Source organism: Astatotilapia calliptera, chromosome 10 (genome assembly GCF_964374335.1).
Source record: "Astatotilapia calliptera chromosome 10, fAstCal68.1, whole genome shotgun sequence".
Lineage (NCBI taxonomy): Eukaryota > Metazoa > Chordata > Actinopteri > Cichliformes > Cichlidae > Astatotilapia > Astatotilapia calliptera.
The window spans coordinates 2,119,319-2,140,945 of NC_137431.1; the positions used below are offsets into that span (position 1 = coordinate 2,119,319).

Consider the following 21,627-nt stretch of genomic DNA (forward strand, 5'->3'; position numbering starts at 1 on the left):
AACCTGCGCTACGATAACACAGAGGAAACCCCAACAGTCAGATCAATGAACAAGCACTTTGGCAACAGTGGGAAGGAAAAACTCACTTTTGACAGGAAGTAGCCTCAAGAAGGCGGAGCTTCGTTTAGTTTGAACAGCATGAACACAGGTTTTTTTTTGACTTTTTACCAAATGAATAGCTCGTAGCAGTGAAGAGTTTTGTTACAACCTTTCATACAGAAAAGGTTAGAAAAGCATGTTTGTGGTCTCTGTGCGTTTTCCTCAGTAGTTCATCTTGTTGCTTGAAGTATGTAACTTGAATTTAATTTGTGTTTAGTGAAGCTTCTTGATATTCAGTTCAGGTAAAACAAAAAAAACATAGTGTTTATGCCTCTATGAGCCACGGTGACTCTGTGTTTGCTCAGCTGTGTGTCTGCTGCACTAGCAAGAGATGACAAGAGAACCGCTGCTGCTGTTCTCTTTAGATTTATTCATCCTAAAGAGGTGCTGGAGTGTTGTTGTGTGCACGCATACTCTTTGCTTTCTTCACAGCGTCACAGAAAACAAAGGGTCCTCGCTCTTGACGGCCCTGATTGCAGTTATTAGGATGCACAGGCGCTCCTGGTGTGATGAGGCCTTTCCTCGAGGGGATTCAGCTTGGAAAGCTCCGCCGCTTGCCTGTTTTTAATAACAATCATCTAAAATTGCTGCAATTAGCCTGAAGCTACAAGGAGATGGAGAGCACAAGATGCAGAGGGGCTGGGGGGGCGCGCTAGGAAGGGCTACGAGCTTCAGTGAACCTTTCGAATGTCAGCTCCTCTTTCACGTGGAAAATTCAAGAGGGCCTTTGTGTTCATTAATTAGTAGCCATGAAAGTTAAAAAGATCCATTGTGTATTTTTAATCAGAGTTACAGAGGAAATCTTTGAACTGATTCCCAGTCTGGCCTGAGGCTACGAGCAGAGGTAGCCTCAGCCACCCCAAACATCCCCTCCAACCAGTCCTCAGCACCCTGTGTGCAGCTCGGCACTGTGTTATTCCTGCTACACCCAGGCAAGCTACTCACGCTGCTGCTCAGGCAAAAACAGCACAGTGGTGTGAAACACACAGGCTGCTGGTTCAGTGTATACACAAGTCTGTTTTAAGAAGCTGAGAGAGAGCTGACTCTGCTGGAAAAATACAGAACAAAAGCAGGCAGGAGAACATTGAAGAGGCAGTCGAGGGGTTTGATGTTCGGAGCGTAACTGAAAGTTTTCCTCCACAAACGGGTTGTGCAGTATTTACCATTTGGAGGGGGCGTGGCCTCTGATGCCCTTGATGAAGTGTCTTTGCCAGAAGCGAAACTCGTCGTACCATTTTGCAGAGTCGACTCACTCATCGTCTCCTTTCAGTTTTTACTGTTACTGCGTGCTTAAATCATTTACAGATCAGGCCTTTATCAAGCTACGAGTGCCTCGACTAATACTTAATGCTGTGAAAATAAGAGTGGAGAGTGCGTCCTTGGTGCGGTTATCAGGGCTTTAAAAGAGTACTTCACTAATGCAGATTGCAACAGAGGTGATCTTTTTATTCTGCCAGTTCTTTTATGAATGCAATTTGATATGATTTCCTCAGCTGCACAGTTTGGGTGTAATTTTTGGGCATCGCTCGCATTCATCAGTCTCACTGCAGCTTCCTCTGGAGACGCACCGTATTTTTCCACATATTTCAGTAGTGCTTCCCCAAAACCCTACAAGCAGAATATGATGACTAAACTGAGAAAAGATATTCTGTGCATAGTTTTCCTTTTGCTAACAGCCTGTCACATTCAGCTGGAATTATTTGATGCATTAAAAATTGGCTAACTATTCGCTCTCTGAAGAATCAGAACTGTTACGTTTAAGATGAAGAAGAAGAAAGTAGTGTACTTTATTGGTCCCCGTGGGGAAAATCCCTCTCTGCATTTAACCCATTCACTCAGTGAAGCAGTGGGCAGCCATTGGGCGCCCGGGGAGCAGTGTGTAGGGACGGTACCTTGCTCAGGGGTACCTCAGGGTAGCTGTTCAGGGGAATCGAACCCCCGACCTTCCGATCATGGGGCCACCACTCTACCTACTGAGCTATCCCTGCCCTGAGCTAGCCCCAAGAGAGCTTGGTTTCAGTTTCAGACATGCTTGACCTGCAGCTGCAGGTCACTGTGAGTGGCGTCCAGTGGTGAAGCTGAGCTTTAAACTATCAGTAAGACCAAAGTGGAGCTGAAGGGGGGAGAAAGCAACCAGAGCAGAGGGGGGATGATGTTTGCCTCGAGTGCTCTGTTTGTTCTGATGTCTCTGTTAGTGGATTTTGGCAGGTAGTGTGTCTATGCTTATGTATGTGTGAGAGAAAGTGTCATGCATTTTGTGTTTTTGTGCTTTTCTTTTAATATTGCTCTCATTTTCTTTTTCTTTTTGTAAAAGCCATTTTCTTCCGTCCTCCTCCTTCAACACCTCCTCCTGATGTGTTGTCATGTAGCACCACCCACAGGTCAGCAGGAGGGTGACAGGCTGGCGTATCGCTGAACACTCTGAGCAGCAGAAACTCTGGTCGTGGGCTGAAAATCCAATCGTAAAGCAGAGAGATTGTCAGTGATGAACAGAGAGAGCCCGACTCGTTGTTCCTTCTTGTGGGACGGGGAGAGAAAGTACAGCGTACACAGGAGAGCCCTGCACACTCTCAGATTCAGGCTTTGTTCAGGCTGTGCTGAATTATTTACCCGTGTGTTTAAAAGACTGCTCGGGGGAATTTCGACATTAGCTCTTCGGAGCCGGCGCTCAAGTCGTTCTGGCCTACAAAAACTTGGCATCCTTCAATGAAATGGAGTTCATACAGACAGCAGTAATTGAAGAGTTATCAGGAAAAATGAGCAAAAAAGTTTTGATAAAAAAGGCATGGTTGAAGGTGTGCTTTTAAATGCATTGGGTGTTTGTTTTAACCTTGTTCTTGGCTCACGTTGTACCTTCCTGTGAGACTGCAGCAAAGTAAAAGCATTTCTCACCCAAACCCCCAAAGCCCCCTCTTACTTTTAAGATCGCGCCCAGCTTTGCATGTTTTTCTTTCTTCTCCTTTTCTTTTTTTGGGGGATTGAAAATAAGCCTTGCATTGTTCGCATCTGCATTCACCGAGCTTCTGTATAATTTATACTTCCAGTACCTTTACAGTCTTTGAAATCGCGATGCAGTCTGACAGTCTGACGCTTTAAGGTGCAGCTGTTTGCACAAACTAGTAAACTTACTGGATTCTTTTAAAAGTAGACTTCCTCACTAAAAGTTCAGTTTTGCATGACGGCATGAAAAATGTGTAATTGCAGCAAACACTGTTTTGTGCTGCGCTCGGCGGAACATAGACGCTGCTATGATTGCGTGAAGGTTTTGTTTCGGGCCGGAGGTTGCACCACTGCAATCATCGAGGCAGGTCAGCGTGTTGATTATGAGTTGACCTGAAAAAAGATTCGTTGACCCAGACTGAATTTCACACCTACCACTGAGACTGAAACACCTCCAAACTGCTTGAAACTTTGCTCTGAAGTCATATTTAATCTTATCAGCTGCCGTGATGGACAAGGTGTGGTGCAGGTTATCCCTCCTTTTAGTGCTCATTAGCTACAATTACGTGAGATCTGCCTATTTGGCCTGTTGGGTTTTTTTGGCAGGATAATTGATTGTGGCTCTGGAATATGTGTACACAGCCAGCACTAGCAAAGCTGCAGTGATGATTCTGTGATCCTTTTCCTGGGTTGTTTGTGCAGCACTCCTGCCATCGACAGCCTATGCAGTTCAAAGCATTTTGACACGAAAGCTGTCACAGTGGAAAGCCGCAGAAATGCAAAGTATACCCCCGCATTACTTCCTTCCAGTATTTCTTTGATTAGACCTCTGTGGATTCTCGCGCTGCTTATATAAAGTCATCTCACACTGGTCTATTTGAAACGATTACACCAGTTTTGTTCCAGTAAATGCCTGAAGTTTCGAGTGATGAACCTCAGGCTGAGAACCTAATTTTCCCCAGCAAACTCAGAAAGCCACAGGCACACTCCCACTCCTGCAGAGCCTGCCTTTTAAATTGTGTTTTATTTAATTTTCTGTGCTATTCACCAAAATTTCCACACCGAGGGTTGCAGAAATCATTTTCAGTGTTTCCCCAGGGGGGTGGGGAAGCAGTATTCCCCTTTTTTTCCCCACTTCCTTTTTGGCGTGGCACAACCAGGGGTGTGCACAAAAGGGAGACAAATGGCTCGGTATCAGCTGCGATTTCCTGAATAGCCCAGTGGGAGCGCGGGAAGTCGGGGTGCATGCAGCGGATCGGCGTTGCCCTGAAACAGCAGCCATGCTGTGAAGGAGATGGCTTTTCTCTGAGACAGTCCGACTGTGAGCCACGGGTCTGCAAATGAAACGGCGGGGAGGAGGGATGCAGCCTTTACAGATTCAAGGCCTCCGTTGCCTTGCCGGGCATGTCTGCTGCTGCGGTGAGGCAGAGGGGAAAAAACAGCAGTGGATAAACAGACAAAGAGCTGCAGATAATTCTGCTGGAAGTACAGTGACGCTGTTTCCTGCTGTTTGTGAATTCATCAGGCCTCATGCTGTGTGCCACTAGTGATTTCTAAATATATGCAGCTCATCTGATGTAGATGTGTAAACTCTGTGCAGGGTTATGGATGGCTGTGCAGACAGATTGTTTGCTCTCGGTTCTCTGTGGTCCTGGTGGGAGGGATCTGTCAGCACCGTCTTACATTGTTTTCCACATGAGCTTTATTGAGTTCCCAATTACAATGCTGGTCCTCCTGTCTTGGGCTCAGTGCTGCTGCTGCTGCTGCTGAATTGACCTTGCATTTTTGCAAGCGAGTGCTTTTGTGTATTCAGGCCAGCAGGCCTGTTAGGCAGGCAGACAGCGAAGCAGACTGACTGTTTCTCTCAGGCCCTGCTCTGGCAAGACCCTGCTTAACAGGCATCAGGCTTACACACTTAATACTTGGGATGGGGCAGCAGGCTTAGCTCTTAGCTCTCATTGCAGCTGACATCGTAGCAGGCAGTGAGACGGGGCCAGGCCGCTGCAGCCTTATTAGCCCTGTCTGAACTGGCTTCCCTGTGTCTGGCAGTAATGTTCAATGCTTTGGAATTTAATGGAATGGGTAGAAATAACATGCACACTACACACGGAGATCTCCTGCTGCTGTTTTCTCTAAGATCACCTGAACAACAGAGGAAGGGGCACAGAGGAGGCGCTTGCAGTAGGTGGAGCTCTTGTGTTGGATTTTGATGTTGGAGCTTGATTCACCTGCTCGTGAAGGACACTCCAGCTGCCTGTGCTGCGTGCGAACGCGTCCTTTCAGATGGCACTTATGCAAAATGCATAGATGGCGTATAGCAGGAGATTTACAAGCCTCCTGCGCACTCGCACGAGCCCGGCAATGTAAACATGTTAGGAGTGTGAAGCTAATTGACGGCTCGTGATTGGTGGTGCGACAGCGCCAACTGTTTGCGTTTCAGACCTTATTAGAAATTGTAATAGCAGCTTATGTTTTCATCTGGTAACAGTTTGTGTGTGGATATAAGATCCAGGTGCTTTATTTACTGCCTACAACCCTTCACACCTTTGTCTCTGACACTGGAACAAACATAAATGTCTTTTCCACAATTCCTCATTGCTCTGCCCGCTTTCCCTCCCCTCTGCTGTCCCTCATTCCTCCCCTCTTCCTCCCTCTTCCCCTCCCCTTGCGCCACCGCAATCTACCGCAGGCCCTCCATCTCTCCGGCCTGTCAGCGTGCTTTTTCATTTGGCTTGTTGCTACAGGGGGCTCGACGCTGGCAGATTACAACTCGGCAGCCAGTCATTTTCGATTTATCAGAGCCCCCGCCTCCCCCCCCCACACACACACTCCTTGCCTCCTCCCTTTTCTCTACCCCACCTCAGCCTCTATACTCACTACCCTCACCAGCGTCAGTCCAGACAACACAGCAATCCCTCATCACACCGCTGCCGTACGAACCTCCACACTCCCCTCTTGCCTCCCACCTTCCATATCTTCCACTTCGATCAGCGCAGAAAATTTAGCTCCCGAGACAAAAAAGAAAAAGAAGTGGGGGAAGAAAGAAATATTGTGGCAGTGGAAGCATTTAAGTTGGAGAGGCAGCTCGAGCCGTATTATTACTTGGGCCTCTGTCACTGGTGATGACCCGGGAGAGTGGAGAATATCGATCGCATGTCACTCAAGGCATTCAGCAGATTGCATTGACAAAGCTTGTCGGGGCCTTTAATAGCAAGGTTAGCAGCTTGGCTAAGACCTGCTAGGGAACTCTAACTGTGCCCTATTTCATGGTGGCTTTTAACCATTGGCTGGGCCCAAAGAGGGGCTTGATAACAGTAAGGAAGTCATTTTACTCTCATAATAGCTTTCCTGTGGTTGACATTTGTGGCTTTAGTCCCTGTTAAGAAAAAAACGCGTGTTCCCAAGTGCAGAAGAAGAAGGCTAGCATTGTGTGGCTGCTTTTATGACAGAAAATAGCTTTACGTGAACAAAGACACGGCACACCAAACAAAGCGTGGCGGGGAAAAGAAAAATCAAAAGGCTTGTACGAGTGTGATTTATGAGTTGAAGGAAGTCCATTACTTGCTAGAGGAAGCCCAGACCAAAACACAAACAGAGTAAGGGCACGGTTTGCAAAGAGGGTCATGAAGTAATTCTTTTGGCCTGCCAAGATCGCTGATAGCTGAAAACGCTGCTCGCCAGAGGAGGGGGGAACATTTCGATTTCACTGTAATTCTTAACATAAATAAAAGCACTAAACCACCTAAATAGTCTCTCTTTAAGCCAAGTGATGTGGAACTAGGCTGAAATGTAACAGGTCCCTTGTGTGTTGTAATTTGCCTTACACACATGAGGGGAAGCTATTTCTACGAGCAGTGTAGTCATTGCTGGATGCTGGCAGGTCTTATGTGGCAAGCTGCTACTCTGAGTGCTGTGTAGGCCTAAATCATGACGCTGGGCAGACTGGACACAGGCAGGGAGCGCTGGCTGCAGACAGTCGGTGATTTTCTAATGTTTGCAAATGACAAGTTAAAAGACATAAAAAAAATAAGATGAAATTGTTCCCTCTTCACTGAGCTCCGTGTCCTCGTATTTAAAGCTTCTTTTCAAGTCATCTTATACAAATATTACACATGTAGTTTTGGGAAAAGCTACTTCTACAACTAGAAATGCATCACTCAAAATATTAAAGGAACAATGGAGGAACATCATGCTGGACATTGGACTGATAATGTGTCCTGCTGATGGCTTAACTTCTACCAGCTCTCTCATAGAAACTGCTGGAATTTCCTCTGTGCACTTGAGAGTGTGCTGGGAGATGCAGCAAACCTTCTGCCAATGGCACATGCTATCCTGGAGGAGTTGGACTACCTGTGCAACCTCTGTAGGCTCCAGGCATCACCTGATGCTAGCAGCAGTGACACTGACCCCAGCCAAACACATGTTTCTTTTCCAAATATTTATTTATAAGTGACTTATGTATGTATGTATGTATATATATGTATATATTGTACTATTCTTAGTTAGTGTATTGTCTGTCTTGTCTTAATGTTGGTTTAAAATGGAGCACTGTAACAAAAAATAATTTCCCCCAGGGATCAATAAAGTATTCTGATTCTGATTCTGATTCAAACACGAGGAGAGAAAAAAACGTCAGTGGCCTCCACTTGTAGCATCGTTCCTGTTGCTCCTGTGCTGCACCTGCTGTTAATCTCATTAACAGCAGATCAGCTGAAACTGATTAGCACCCACCCCTTCAGCTGACCAGATCAATATCCCAGACGTTTAACTGACCCGATGCTGCACTCATGATACATGATTAAAGGGTTCCTGTAATGTTTTTCTGAACAGTATTCATTCGTATCCTGATGAATAAGTTGCCTCACCGGTTAGAAACGTGGACAGGTGCACTCTGGGTACACGTGACCGCTCTCATGTTAGGTCTCGCCAGCGTTTTTGTTTTGATTGGAAGATGAAGAGGAAATCCTCCACCAGCGAGCATCAGTATAAAGATTATGTTCCTTCCAGGCTCTGTGGTTCTGCACAATGGAAGAATAAACATTCATTTTACAGCCTTTGCTCTCTAACGTTAAAGTTGAAGGTACAGAGAAATATTTGAAATGTCAAATGATCATTACTACCAACAAAGATGTCACAACATCGTCGAGTATTCAGCTTGTCATTCAGTTAAATGAAGGTTAGGCTTGTTTAAGGTTAATTTCAAACAAACTGCATTTTAATCGTCCTGAAGGTCAAACTACATCACAGCAGCGTGGGAACAGCGTTGATGAAGAAACCAAGCTAAAGCAGTTCTGAGATGTGCTGTACTACATACATTTTACAGCGTCCGTGTGATAATGTGTTATAGGCTGCAGTATTTTCTCTTTCTCCACATTTGGATGTTTCACATACACATAAAAATGACATTTCTAGCAGTCATTGCTTTACGAGATCGCTCTCCTGTCTACTGGGCACGTTCCAGCTGCATTTTACGACCACTTAGATGATAGGAAATCAGGTATGCGGCCAGCGTGTTTCCAATATAAAGTTAATGGACAATATTTGCTGTCATTATGGCTTTTTGTAGCATCAGAACAGCACCGTATGTTTTTGCGTGACGCGTGAGTTATTCCTTGTCTCTGAAATCCTGATTATTTCAATCACAATCATGTTGTTAGACTTCGCTGTTGTTGCCCTTGGCTTTTTGCGCTTTCCCATTACCGGCCCGTTAAAGCAGCCAGAGCAGATGTTTACTAGCAGACGTCTCACGAGCCTGGAAAACGCGGGCTGCTATTAATATGGCGATACTATAGCACTGTCTTGTTTTATGACTCGATGACGACAGGTGTGCATTTCAGGAAGGTAGCTAAATGAGGACGTTTACAGCATGGATTAGTGATAACAGTGCTGGCCTCAGGCAAGCGCACTGGGTCAGCCAGTGTCATCAGATTTTACCTCCTTTAATCCCCAAATAGCAGCACAGATGGAGCTGAATGCACGTAAGGTGAGACGCTATCACTCCTGTTGGTTCACACCACAGTGGTGAGTTTGGCATCACTACCTGCCCACTAAATGGCAACATCCGGCTGCTCTGCAGAGAGGAGCGTGTGACTCCGTGACCTTGAATCCAAACTACTCGTTCCTTAGATGTGGTTCGAGAGTTCTGCAGATATGTGCAGCTGATTTCAAAGGCTGTGTAGATTTGACAAATGGTAATCATATATGTGATATTAGACAGAAAAGAAATTAATGAATTTAATCTTTGTTTAAAAAAACAAACAGATAAAGGAACGCATCAGCTCTAAATGGGAAAAAAACCCTGATGCTAGATGGTGACACTGATTGGGAAATGTGTGAGGAATGAAAGGATGGAAACGATCAACCTACAGACACCCTGAAGGTTAAAGTGAAAAAGCACCTGGCAGGCTGCGTCACTTTGCTGAAATTTCATTGCAGCAGTTTAAAATGGTACTGAGAGGCTGTTTGCATGCCTAACAGCGCAGCGGGCATGCTCATAATGTGACAACAGATGGTGTCCTGGCATCTCCTCCCAGGACCAGAACATCACTGAGCTCCTGGAGAGTCTAAGGTGCAACCTGGTGGCATCGGATGGACTGAAACATCCTATCAGAGGTGTTCTGTTGGTCAGCTGAGGGCTAGTCAATGGTATCGATTCCTTCATCCTCCAGGAACGGCCTACGTACACTCACCACAGTAGCCAAGGCATTAGGAACCAGGAGGAACCCAGGCTGTACCACACCAGCGTAGGGTGTGACGGTGGGTCCAAGCGCTCAGTCCTCATAGTTATGTCTAGGCTGTAGGAGTCTGTGGATACGCCTCCCCAGATCATCGCTGAACCACAATGCTAAACAGTGTTACAGGCAGCATGATGTTCTCCACGGCTTCTCCAGACCCTTTCACGTTGGTCACACGTGTTCAAGGCGAACCTGGTCCTGCCAAATCTGGGATTTTATGGAAAATGACACTCAGACCGTACTCATGAACTCTATTCAGGGCTCTGGCAGTGCTCATCCTCTTTTTCCTACCACAGAAAAGCAGATGCTGGTCGTGCAGATGGGTTAAGGACCTTCTATGGTGCCGTCCAGCTTTCCTCGAGTAACTTCCTCCAGCCTCGTAAGACTGGCTATGGCACATATTGATGCATCTTACCCCAAAAGTAGGACTGAATTAGGGTTGGGGAAAATTTCCAACCGACATTTGTCAGTCCAATAATCGACAATGAGCGATATATTACTGTTAAAACAGTGCTATTATTTTGTTTCTGTTGGCTGCTTCTATTAGCTCCATCATTATTAGCAAACCTGCTCACGGGGACATAAATAAATAAATAAATGGCCTCAGCCTGTCGTTGATACTCGATATATTCGTCCAGTCGTCCAACCCGAGACTGAATAGCGATTCCTGTTTTGGAGGTTTTCTCATTGTTGCCTGTTGTTAGTTTCATTAACTGACCAGATCAATATCCCACAGGTTTCATTGACTCGATGTTGTACTCTGACCTCATTGTATCTACAGTCATGAAGGCATCGTGACCGAACTGGGATCTTTCCTGATTCCTGAAAGGTTGTCACAACGGAGCTATCGGAAAACTTTGTTTTACACCAGGTCACTTGGACTTACTAAATTCAAATAAATGTTTTTAGAGTCAAATGTTTTTTAATTGATCATTATTATTAGCTCATATATAGGTAGTAGGGGTGCAACGATACACAAAATTCACGGTTCGATACTTTGGTGTCACGGTTCGATATTTTTTCAATACAAAAAAATGTTCATGCTTTTTTAATTTGTCATTTATTAAAATTATAAATATATATTTTAACTCAAAAGTACAGTTTTTAAATTTAATGTTGCTGAAACAACAAAGTAATAAAATAATAAATCTATCTGATTGAGGAATCCCTCATCTTTGGAAAAGAGTTTGTTACAGAGAAATGTCTCTTTCAAAATAAAAGCTATACTATACGCTTCTTCTGGGCTATATTCTCAGCAGCATATTAAACATATCAGGTCCCCATAAGGAGAATCCTGTGCTAACGGCTGTCTAAATGACTCGGCTAAAGTTTGTAGCATGTGTGCTTGTTGTTTTGTCTGCTTCCACTTGTCTTTGCACTAGGATGATGTCGGAGTAAATGTGCAGTCATATTCGTTGTGTTCCCACTAGAGCTGTCAGCGTTAATCTGAAATGACGTTAACGCCACAACACGGCAAATCTCCGTTAACGAGCTGCCGCGGATCGCCCCGTGCGTGGGGCCGGACGGCCAACACGTTAACGAGCTAACTGCGCTAACGCACTAGCTCCCACCCATGTAATTGAGCATTGCGTGGCACATCCAACATACTGTTTTACTTTAGTCCATGACGCGCTTACCTTCAGGGTCATACGTCACATGAAAACCAAAATAGTTCCAAACGCCAGATCTGAATGAGGGTGGGGGAGGTTCAATTTGCCATGTTGCAAGGAGAGCTTAACTTCTGTCTTGCTAGCTTGCGCTGCGCTCAGTGGATCTGCGCTCGACAGTGCAGCCTAGGCGGAGTAGTCGAACCCAGATCCACTGAGCTCTCAACACAGACAGCATCGTCAGAAGGAAAGTTGATAAAATAAATTAAAAATGTTGTATTGTTCGATACATATGCGTATTGAACGGTTCAATATCGATACGAGTATCGTTGCACCCCTAATAGGTAGCTATATTCGTTGTATTACTTTCCATCCAGTCATTGTTGCCACCTTTAGCAGAGCGCAGTGAAACGGCTCTGGTCTTGATTCTCAGTTGCAGGCAGGGCGCTGTATAGTGCGAGGCCATTTTGCAAATGTTTCTGTTGGATGCTTCCTTCTAAAAGGTTCTGCTTTTTCGTAACAGTGTGTGTCACGAAGAGCACTCTCCGACTATTCCTGTAACATAAAAAAGCCCTCTTACCCTAAACTAGAAGCATTTGTCTATCATATTACCACCACACATGAGCCTCACACAAGGCTTGACCCAGTGTTAAGTGTCTGCGCTAAATTTCATTGCCTCCATCTACTGGAAGGCCTGCCAATATACTGGCAGTGAATTCCTTGAGGAAAATAAATGGCAATAAAAAAGAGAAATGATAGCCCCTGCAAGCTGATAGGAGAGGGCTTTTTCTCTGCCGTCTTTTTTCCATACCACTCTTTATTGAGGCTGGCCAGCTCGGGGAGCTGCGATTTGGCACGCTGGCTGTGGCTTTAGTTGGATGGGAGTTGAAAAGCCAATATTGAAGCAGCACATATTGAAGAGCTGGGGGAATCATGTTAATAATTGCATGCAAATTTCTTTGAGCGGTCATATGTTGATAGGCACTCAACTCTGCAACTAGAAGTCAGATACTTCCCAGCTCTCCGGTGCATCCTTGGATGGAATATCCTCTTATTATTTAGCATATACGTATTATATTGTTAGCTTAGCGTGCTCGCTGTCTGCTGTACGTGGGAAGTGTCGGGGCTCGGGGAATTGAGGTGCGTAAAGTGGGCAGGCAGGTTATTTTACTGCCACGTTGGGCTACTATAACAAGATGTTCAGATATGATCCGAGAGAGCAGAGGTCTCTCGCTGCTCTTATAGTCTCCACCACCCCTCCACCACAACCGCCAACACACAGTTTTTCTCCACCTGTTCAGTTCATTATTAAATCTGGGAATTGTCCCTATAACTCAATCCACCAGACTACAGCATTATATGACCATTTGTGAGAAGGGTGATTGCGACGCAGGGCAGAGGATGGATGTTAAAAGCATATTGATTTGTCTGTAATATCGTCATAGATCGGAGATTTATGGCAATATATAAATGCAGCCGCGAGCTCTCGTATCCTCCGACCTGCGGTGGAGGAAATGGACTCCTTAGTATGACTGATGAGATCAACACAGTGCTCTCAGCTGCGTTTACCCCCCTCCACTTCACCCCTCTAACACACATGAGCTTCCATTTCCCCACTCCTCCTCTTCCTCCTCCTCCTCCTCTCAGGATGTTCTTACCCCCGGCTGATGCGTCCTCAGTGGCTCCATATCGTTGCTTCGGCTTCACATTCCTGCACAGAGGCTAGAAAAGCCTCCTCTGTGGCCTGAGATCGGTTCGAGTGGGTGTCACTGATCTTTCCTCAGCAAGTAAAATGATGTCTGACAAGGTCGTCAGAGATCACTGCCACACAATGATGCTGGAAGATTGAAAGGAAATAAGGCTTCTTTCGTGGTTGCGTACCTTGATGCTAACAAATTACTGCATTCGCTGACTGGGAGTGACAGCCATGGGCGAGCGGCAGGCTTCGGGGGCTTTGATGATGTGACGCCGTGCTTAAAGATAAAACCTGAAATTAAAGGTTTTTCATCCAGCTGTACGTGTCAACCTTTTGCCACACATGGAGCTAGCGGTAAACAAATCTGGGGCAATGGAAGCAGAGCACTGATGCCCAGTGACAGATATAAAGCAAGGGTGGCAGAAAGGGTTATGGCTGATGTGGGCGCCAGGCGGGGCTGCTGTCTGTGGCAGTTAAAGCAGCTGAGCCTCAGAGCCAAGCGCAGGGTCGGAGCCAGGCCACGCTGGTGGGCTGGCCTCCACAGCTGACGTAGGAGCCCCAATGAACGCCCAGCTGTTATTTTCACATAAGTCTTGTCAGATAAACCCAGCTGTGAGTTAAAGAGACCCAGCAGTTTCCAACTGCTGCTGTCGACCAACCCAAGGTGGTTTTACTAGATGGGCTCACTGTGAGGCTGATGTGACGCACAGGCCGGTCGGGGCATAATTAGCCATGCTTAATGTGGTTTAACGTTTAGAAATGGTGCATCCTAAGGCTGCAGTCACGTCGAGAGGAATTTCTTCACGTTGTTCATGTTAACTGCTGAGTCGTGAAGCTCTCAGCCCTTTAATAGCCTCGGTATATAGACCTCTGAAGGTAGCATAAAGGAGATATTCAAAGTGTAGTCGGTGCGAACCGAGGGGATTTGACAGTGCTGCAGGAAATAGACAATTTATTATCAGCAACAGAGCCTAGGTAGTGGATTATCTATAAAACATTCATGGTTCTCCCTCAGTGGCAAGGAGCCATAAAACTTCCCAAATGAGGGACTTGTTAATTTACTTGTTAAAGCAAATTAAAAATTTATAAGCGCTTTTAGGTAAATGAGATCCTCTTTCATTGCTGCCCTAGTGGGATTCTCCCTGCAGATCCTGCGAGGACAGGTTAGCTGTTGTGAAAGCCGCAGAAGAACAATAAAAGCCGTTAAATTGTTCCAGGTTTTATTACCGCCGAGCTCTCCAGCTGCTGTTGTGCGTAACTAAGGGAAACCAGGAGCTGATGGCTACAGAATTCCACTGAGGCCAGTAGAAAACCGAGCACAGCGCTCCGGCTATTTTTCTTTTTGTGGGATAAGAGATGGGGGTGGGGGGCGGAGTTGCCGGGGCAGGTCAGCTGTGTATGGGTCTGTTTAAAAAGGCCTTTGTGGTTAGAAATGTTAGCAGGCCTACTTTTGTGCTTGATTGCATTGAGTCTGTAGTGCAGCCCTCGAGAATAGGTCAATACACTTGTAAAATTCCACTATGGTGATGGTGAGCACTTTTCAGTGAGTGAGAAAATAATTGACTCCACATGTTCGAGACAATGTTGTAATAGCTGCTTTAGTGTTCGTTTCAGGGTAACCGTGTTAAATGAGGTGTTTCAGCCGTACGCAGAGAATCTGCATCACTTTCGTTCAGCGCTGTAACCTCACTGTCGGCTTTGGGACCTTCAGTATTGATTTGGTCTGTTATGTTTGAGATTTGCATCATCGAGACAAAAATCTTTGTTTTCAGTGGGCAGCTCAACATAAGCAGAGCTCATTTTATTATTTATCTATTTGACACAAATTATGAAGAGGGAGGTCTTAGTCACAGAGATCAGGACTTAGGATTGTCAGAGCTGTTGAGGTGCGGTTCAAACTTTTCACAACTGTCGGTTTTATTAATTCAACACTCGGAAATGTAAATTGCACTAATTCTGTCACAGTTAGCTAGGTGGTGAGCTCAAAGTGAAGAACTGTCAAGCTAACTAGTGAGTCATGAGTGCCTTGAGGAACCTTAACCAGGTTTGTTCATTTAATACACACTAATCGGGGAGAGTGAACATGAAGGTGAAAAGAATCAAGATAAGACAGCGTGTTAGTAAAACTAAATAGAGCTCACAGAGACGGAGGACTGCCAACAGGAAACAACTAAACACCCAGACAGTAACCTGACAGAGACCAGACTAATACAAGAACAAGTGAAACTGGAAACAGAATAACAAATATGGCATAATGTCTGATTTGGAAAAATATGAGAATAATCGACAATAACAAAACTCAGCCTCCAATAATAATAATAATAATAATGGATTGGATTTATATAGCGCTTTTCAAGGCACCCAAAGCGCTTTACAATTCCACTATTCATTCACTCTCACACACTGGTGGAGGCAGCTACAGTTGTAGCCACAGCTGCCCTGGGGCAGACTGACAGAAGCGAGGCTGCCATATCGCGCCATCGGCCCCTCTGGCCAACACCAGTAGGCGGTAGGGTAAAGTGTCTTGCCCAAGGACACAACGACCAGGACAGAGAGCCCGGGGATCGAACCGGCGACCTTCCGGTTACAGATGCGATTCCCAACCCCCTGAGCCACAGTCGTAATACCGTAATTGTCGGGCTATAAGCCGCTACTTTTTGCACGAGCTTTGAACCCTGCGGCTTTTAGTCAGGTGCGGCTTTTCTCTGGATTGTCCGTGATTTTTGTGATATCGTAAGACGATTTGTTTTGTTTGTGCCGCTGTTGTACGGCACTACGTTGCCTGGCGGAAGGGCATGTGATCAGACACACAGTATCGGGGTTCAAGAGTGGTATGTTGGTCACGTGTCCATCCGCATGGGAACATAGTGCCGTACAAGTAGCGCGAAAAACAAACTTCAAATTAATGCTACGCGTTCAGCGGGAGGCGTGGATGACGAGCGGCGATAAACTTGCGAATTGGAAAAGCAAGTTATGCTCAACTCCACCGGTGGATTCTGACAGCGTGGAAAAGTGTGAAAACATCCACGATCACCAACGGATTTCGAAGGGCTGGACTGTTGCATGATGGAGAGGAGGACACCGCCACGGCCCTTCTGAGGGTGTTCGACTCTGACAACGAGGATTTGTTTGGTTTTGAAAGTGACGAAGAAGAGAAGCTGAGAGTGGATGACGAAGCCATCCTGAGCCTGTTCATATCCGACACTGGAGGAGAGGACTTTGGTGGTTTCAGTGCGCAGGAAGAAAAGAAAGATGGTGAATGACTGACTTTTCTTCTTGTTAAAGCCGTGTCGCTGCACCTGAGCCTGAAAGGTAGTCTGAATCTATTTTTCTGGTGTGCTGCAGGTTATTGTTATGTACTACATTTGTTACTCATTTATGAAGCACAGTACATGTTTCGTACTTGTAATTACCGCTACTTGTACATATACCTAAAAAGTTGTGCAAATATGTACCCATAACTTGTTTTTCAAAATATTAATAAAAGGGGTGTGTCTCCAAACAGCCATCTGTTTCCTGACAATTCGCTTTGTGCATATTCTCTTACATATGATAAGTCAACATTGAAACACCTGCGGCTTATAGTCAGGTGCGGCTAATGTATGTACAAAACAGGATTTTCCCCTGATTTTAGCTTGTGCGGCTAATATTCAGGTGCGCTTTGTAGTCTGGGAAATACGGTAATTCAAACTAATGTTGATGAATACCAGTAAAGTCACACTTATATCTAAGATCATTCTGAACAGTTGTAAACTGCTCTTCACTGGTTTGTTATATTTGGAGCAAGAACTGAAGCTGTTAGTTTAACATTTTATTAAGTAATTGATTCAATTGTGGTACAAAGGTTTGTGTAGTGATATTTTGTTTGTCTTTATAAATGAATGCTTCACGGTTTAGATATATTAGAATCGGTGCTACTGTAGCATCATCACACACGGATACATCAAATTAAAACCTGATTACAAATCGTGCCTGTTTGTCTCTGTAACCCTGTTTTAAACTTTCACTCGTCCGTGTGCGAAACTCAGACATGAACGACTCTGTAATTATTCCGTCACCAGTGAACAGACAAGGTGTGGCTATAACAATTTAAACAGCTCCTTAAGTAGAAACACCAGTGCATTTGAATTTCTTTCTGTTTATGCAGCAAACATGAAATAATATATCATAACCTGCAGGCTGAACCACGCTGAGTTATTGCTGATTGGAAACAGTTGTTGATTCTCTCCTCCAGTAAATTCAGTCTGGTAAAAGAGACGAGGATGAAAAAACTTTATCCCCCTAACACAGAACAGATTGGAGGAAAACAAGACCTCACTGGGTGGAAATTAATGGCAGATGCACTTACTAGTAGTTTAAATGTTTCATTAGATGCTAATGTCTTGCTGTGTCTTTAATTGTTGTGAAATTAGCCTCTGGAATATTAATACCATCTGTTTGCGATCTTCCTGCAGGGCCACTTCTAAAACCCAGACTGAGCAGATACAGTAAGGTCATTAAATACATGCGTCCATATGCCTCAACCTGCGTCTTAATTAATGCCTTTCGTTACTGCGTGTTGGTACGGCACACCTGTCTGGGTGTCTGCGTGTACGTCGCATTAAATGCAGCGTAGCACACCGGTCTTCACTGCAGAAGGCTTAAAAGTGACGCTAACTTTAAAAGCCTATAAACCGAATAGAAAATGACTTGAAAGCTGTAACAAGTGGGAGTGGTCAGATCAACACAGACTGGGTCACAGAGACAGCCACACACACACACACACACACACACACACACACACACACACACACACACACACACACACGGGCTTCCCATTTAGATTTATCATCAGACAGCAGGTCATTAAATTTCAGCCTCACTGTTTGATGGCACTGACCACCACTATTCCCTCCATTTGCTTAAGACATCCATTAATCACACCATAAAAAGAAATGAATCCATCATCAGAAGCTCAAAGAGGGGAGCGCAGATGGAAAAAACACAATTCTCTGAAGTAATTTAAGGGAGCTCAGGGGGAAATTAAAGGGAACAAGCTGAGGGATACGTTTTCAAATAGCTGTGTAATCAGGACCTGAGCTAGTAATAGCCCTGAAAGATGAGCCGCTTTTTTTAATGTCTTTATTAGATATGTTCTGCAGACATTACGCACAGTTAGATTTGTGTAAGATTTCTGATTTCATGGAGTACTTTGTCTCTGACGAGCCAGAATACAGATGGTGCGATTATGTGGAGCCTTATATGGACTCTGCAGTAAAGATAGTTGATTGACAAAAGACAAATCAGCAGTTCTACTGTGTGTGTGTGTGTGTGTGTGTGTGTGTGTGTGTGTGTGTGTGTGTGTGTGTGTGTGTGTGTGTGTGTGTGTGTGTGTGTGTTGTCAGCAGGGATGTTACAGGTCAGTGTGTTTGGATGAAGGAGCTGTGGACTGGGGCATAAACAACATCCACCGCCCTTTTTTCAAGGATCAGTTCACAGACCGGGCTCGATGAGATATTATTCTCCTTTTCTCTGCAAAAACATGTCGAGTCCCCTCAGAGTAAGTGGCATTTCCAGAAAAACGAGAGAAAATGCGCCCTGTGCTTTGTGAGAATAGAATGTAATTAGCGCTATCACGGTGCAGGGCACTGCTTTGCATGCGTGTGAGCTCGGGCCGACATATAGACTCATCCTTACGGCCCATCAGGCATTCCCAGCGCTGAGACTCTTATCACGTTCAGCACTCTGGTGAATCCACTTGCCTTCTACCCATCATGCAATTCTCCTAAGGAACAGGATTCTTTTCACACAGCTAATGGCTACCAGAAAAGGGAACGTTTTCATTTTAATTACGCGTTCAGCTCGAGGGTTCTTTCGGTATTCCCACACCTTGTGCCCTTTCATCATGCTAAACGATGGCCGATCCTGAAAGGAGAGCTTTAAAAAAGAGCACATGCTGTTTCTATGTCAGCTCCCTCTTGTGTCCCAATCTCGTAGTCCAATTCCTGTACAGTATGTGGGGCACGGCTCTCTGCTTTTCCCATTAGGTGGCAGAACAACTATTTACAAGCCAGCTTTTTATTGGCTTTGAAAGGAAACCTGCGGCATCTGTCTCGTCTCGCAGAAGTAGCCCGGACAACAGTCGCAGGCTCGAGCTGGGAATGTAGACCCCACCTTCTCCCACTGAGCTTTGTCTCCCAAGAGTCTTTTATTGTTCTCCAGATTTTGAAGGATTCGCACGCTCACAGATAGCCACGCTGTCCTCTTTATTCTTGTCGTTTTGCTGCATCTTGAACAGAGTGTCTAGAGGATGACACTTGCTGAGCTCCTGCTGCCTCAGCATGTGGTGTCTGCTCGGGAAGGACGGTGGCTCCATTTGAAGGTTCTGGAGGGGTCTTTGTCCCTGTTCTCTATTTCGTGGGCTGCGAGGAGTTTCATACTGTGAGATCAGATGGCGTCTATCTTTGGCAAGTGGAGTGATGGCTACCGAGTAGGCTCAGAAACATGACAGATTTACAGAGACAGCACTGCAGCTCCTGCCAGTTCTCACATATTTCTGCACCGGTTTCTGTGGGATGCCGATCCGTGCGCAGCTCTAAAGTGCACATTAACACTCTGTGTTTTAACCCTTGTTCTCTTTGTGTTTTTGTAGCTGAAGCCAGGGCAGAACAACTGTAAGGACAGCGACAGTGAGAGTGTAAGCGAAGAGTCCAAGCCTTCCTTCAGGAGCAGCTCCAGAGACAGACTGACAGACGTAAGAGCACCACAACGAGCACACCTGCTGCTCGCCGGCTGTCACAGCTCTTTTTATAGAGTGTAACATATTTCCTGCATATATGCAGATGGCCTGGTCATTTAATTACAAGCACATATTAAAAAGGCATTTACCTTGAGCTGTAAAGCTAAGATCTGACTTCCTAGCAGCCTTACAAAATGCTTGTGGTTACTGATAATATTTCTGTTTAAACAGATTAAACCCAGCAGGAACTGTTTATTGCCTTAAAACGCTGTAAAATGAAAGCTGTGCCTGCACTTCCAGTTTATTTCATTACACTTGCACTTTCAAAGAACTGCACTGTATTACTGCAAAGCCAGTTCATGTTGCAGTAGCAGCAGTGTTACAGTTGAAATTTATATTGCAATGAACCAGCATTTTTCACCCAAACTAAAGGTAAGTTATTATTGGGTGTGACTGATCCAGGCTGGACCTCAGAAAGCACCCAAGTCCAGTCTCTGTTTGCATTTGAAACAAACACACTTACTCTGACATGTTCTTGATGATTAATGCACCCAAAAACGCTCCATATTCATCGTGTGCGAGCTGAAGGCAAGTATAACCTGACAAAAGGACGAGCGGCCGCGTGTCCCTTCGCCCTGCGACATATTCCGAGATGTAAAGCGAGCAGACTCGTGGGACCTCGCTGCCGCACACCCACCCCTGCGCTTTGATTTGTGTGCCGAATCTACAGCAAAGCGATCAGATATGTGGCCATAATTAAAGCTGTCAGTAGGGAGGCGAGCTCGTCTTTGAGAAAGACACGGCCGAACGACTGAAGCAAAACTGATTCTGCGTGTAGCTTTACAGTGCTCGACTGGGCATGAAATGAAATAAGTAATTTGATGTTGACAACAGAAATTGAAATGATATCTGCTGATTTCTGTCTGCACTTTAGTGACAGTGCTGCAGAGTGATGGGACACATTTTGCTTAAACGATGGAGGTTTTAAATCTGCTCACCTGAGATCCGTACGGCCGACACGTGAAAACTATGGCAGCTTTGCCGTGACCTCTAACAACCTCGTGCTGCACCACAGGTTTGAAACAAGAACGTAGAATAAAAGCCAGTTTAGTTCATGTGTAAGTTCTGATTTAATCATGTTTCCTGTTGTCACACAGAATGCTATGAGTCGGTTTCTCATGGTATCGTGTTATTGCTTAGTATCGTGAAGAAAAAAGTTGATGTCACTGCAGATTTGAATAAAAGGGCAGGAATCTAGGTAACTCTTTATAATGCAGCCTGCAACTCAGCCTGTAATTAGATGCAATTTCAACACAATTTGTTTGAAATGACAACGTAATTATATTTACCTACAAATATGTAAAGGCAGGCGAACCAGAGCGAGGCTTTAACAGGTCAGGTTTTTACAGGAAACAGAGAAATAATTAAACTGTAACTAAATGTAATTAACGTGATGTTGTGTCTAATTTTACGCTAATTTTTCAGAAAAGCAATATTGCACCATCAATATGTAAACATACGTGGCTCAGAGTGGAATAATCTGTCCTTTTTACGTAGTAGTTCAAAGTGCAGTATGCTGACGTCCATGATGGAAATCCTAATATTCGGCTGTTCTTTTATTTTACAGTGTAACTGTGATAACGACTGCTCCTTACCAACTTACAATAAAGTAAATCAAAATGTGCCGGCCTGTGTGATCTTACAGTGACTGAGGCGAACTTCTTTTCTTTCATTATCGCTGTTTAAACATCACTTTCAAAGAAGCGCACAAAACCCAGACGTTAGGACAGATTACGCTGTTCCATAATATGGCCTGCCCCCCCACAAAGATCT

General features: G+C 45.0%; 1 protein-coding gene across 13 annotated transcripts in view; it reads left to right on the plus strand.

Annotated features, from left to right (window-relative positions):
* Window positions 1–21,627, plus strand: part of auts2a (activator of transcription and developmental regulator AUTS2 a) — a 356,706-nt gene that overhangs the window by 141,951 nt on the left and 193,128 nt on the right. For all 13 annotated transcript variants that reach the window (XM_026183217.2, XM_026183216.2, XM_026183221.2 and 10 more), the window contains one exon: window positions 19,708–19,809. In XM_026183217.2, the coding sequence (XP_026039002.1) occupies window positions 19,708–19,809 (102 nt within the window). The remainder of the gene's footprint in view (window positions 1–19,707; window positions 19,810–21,627) is intronic.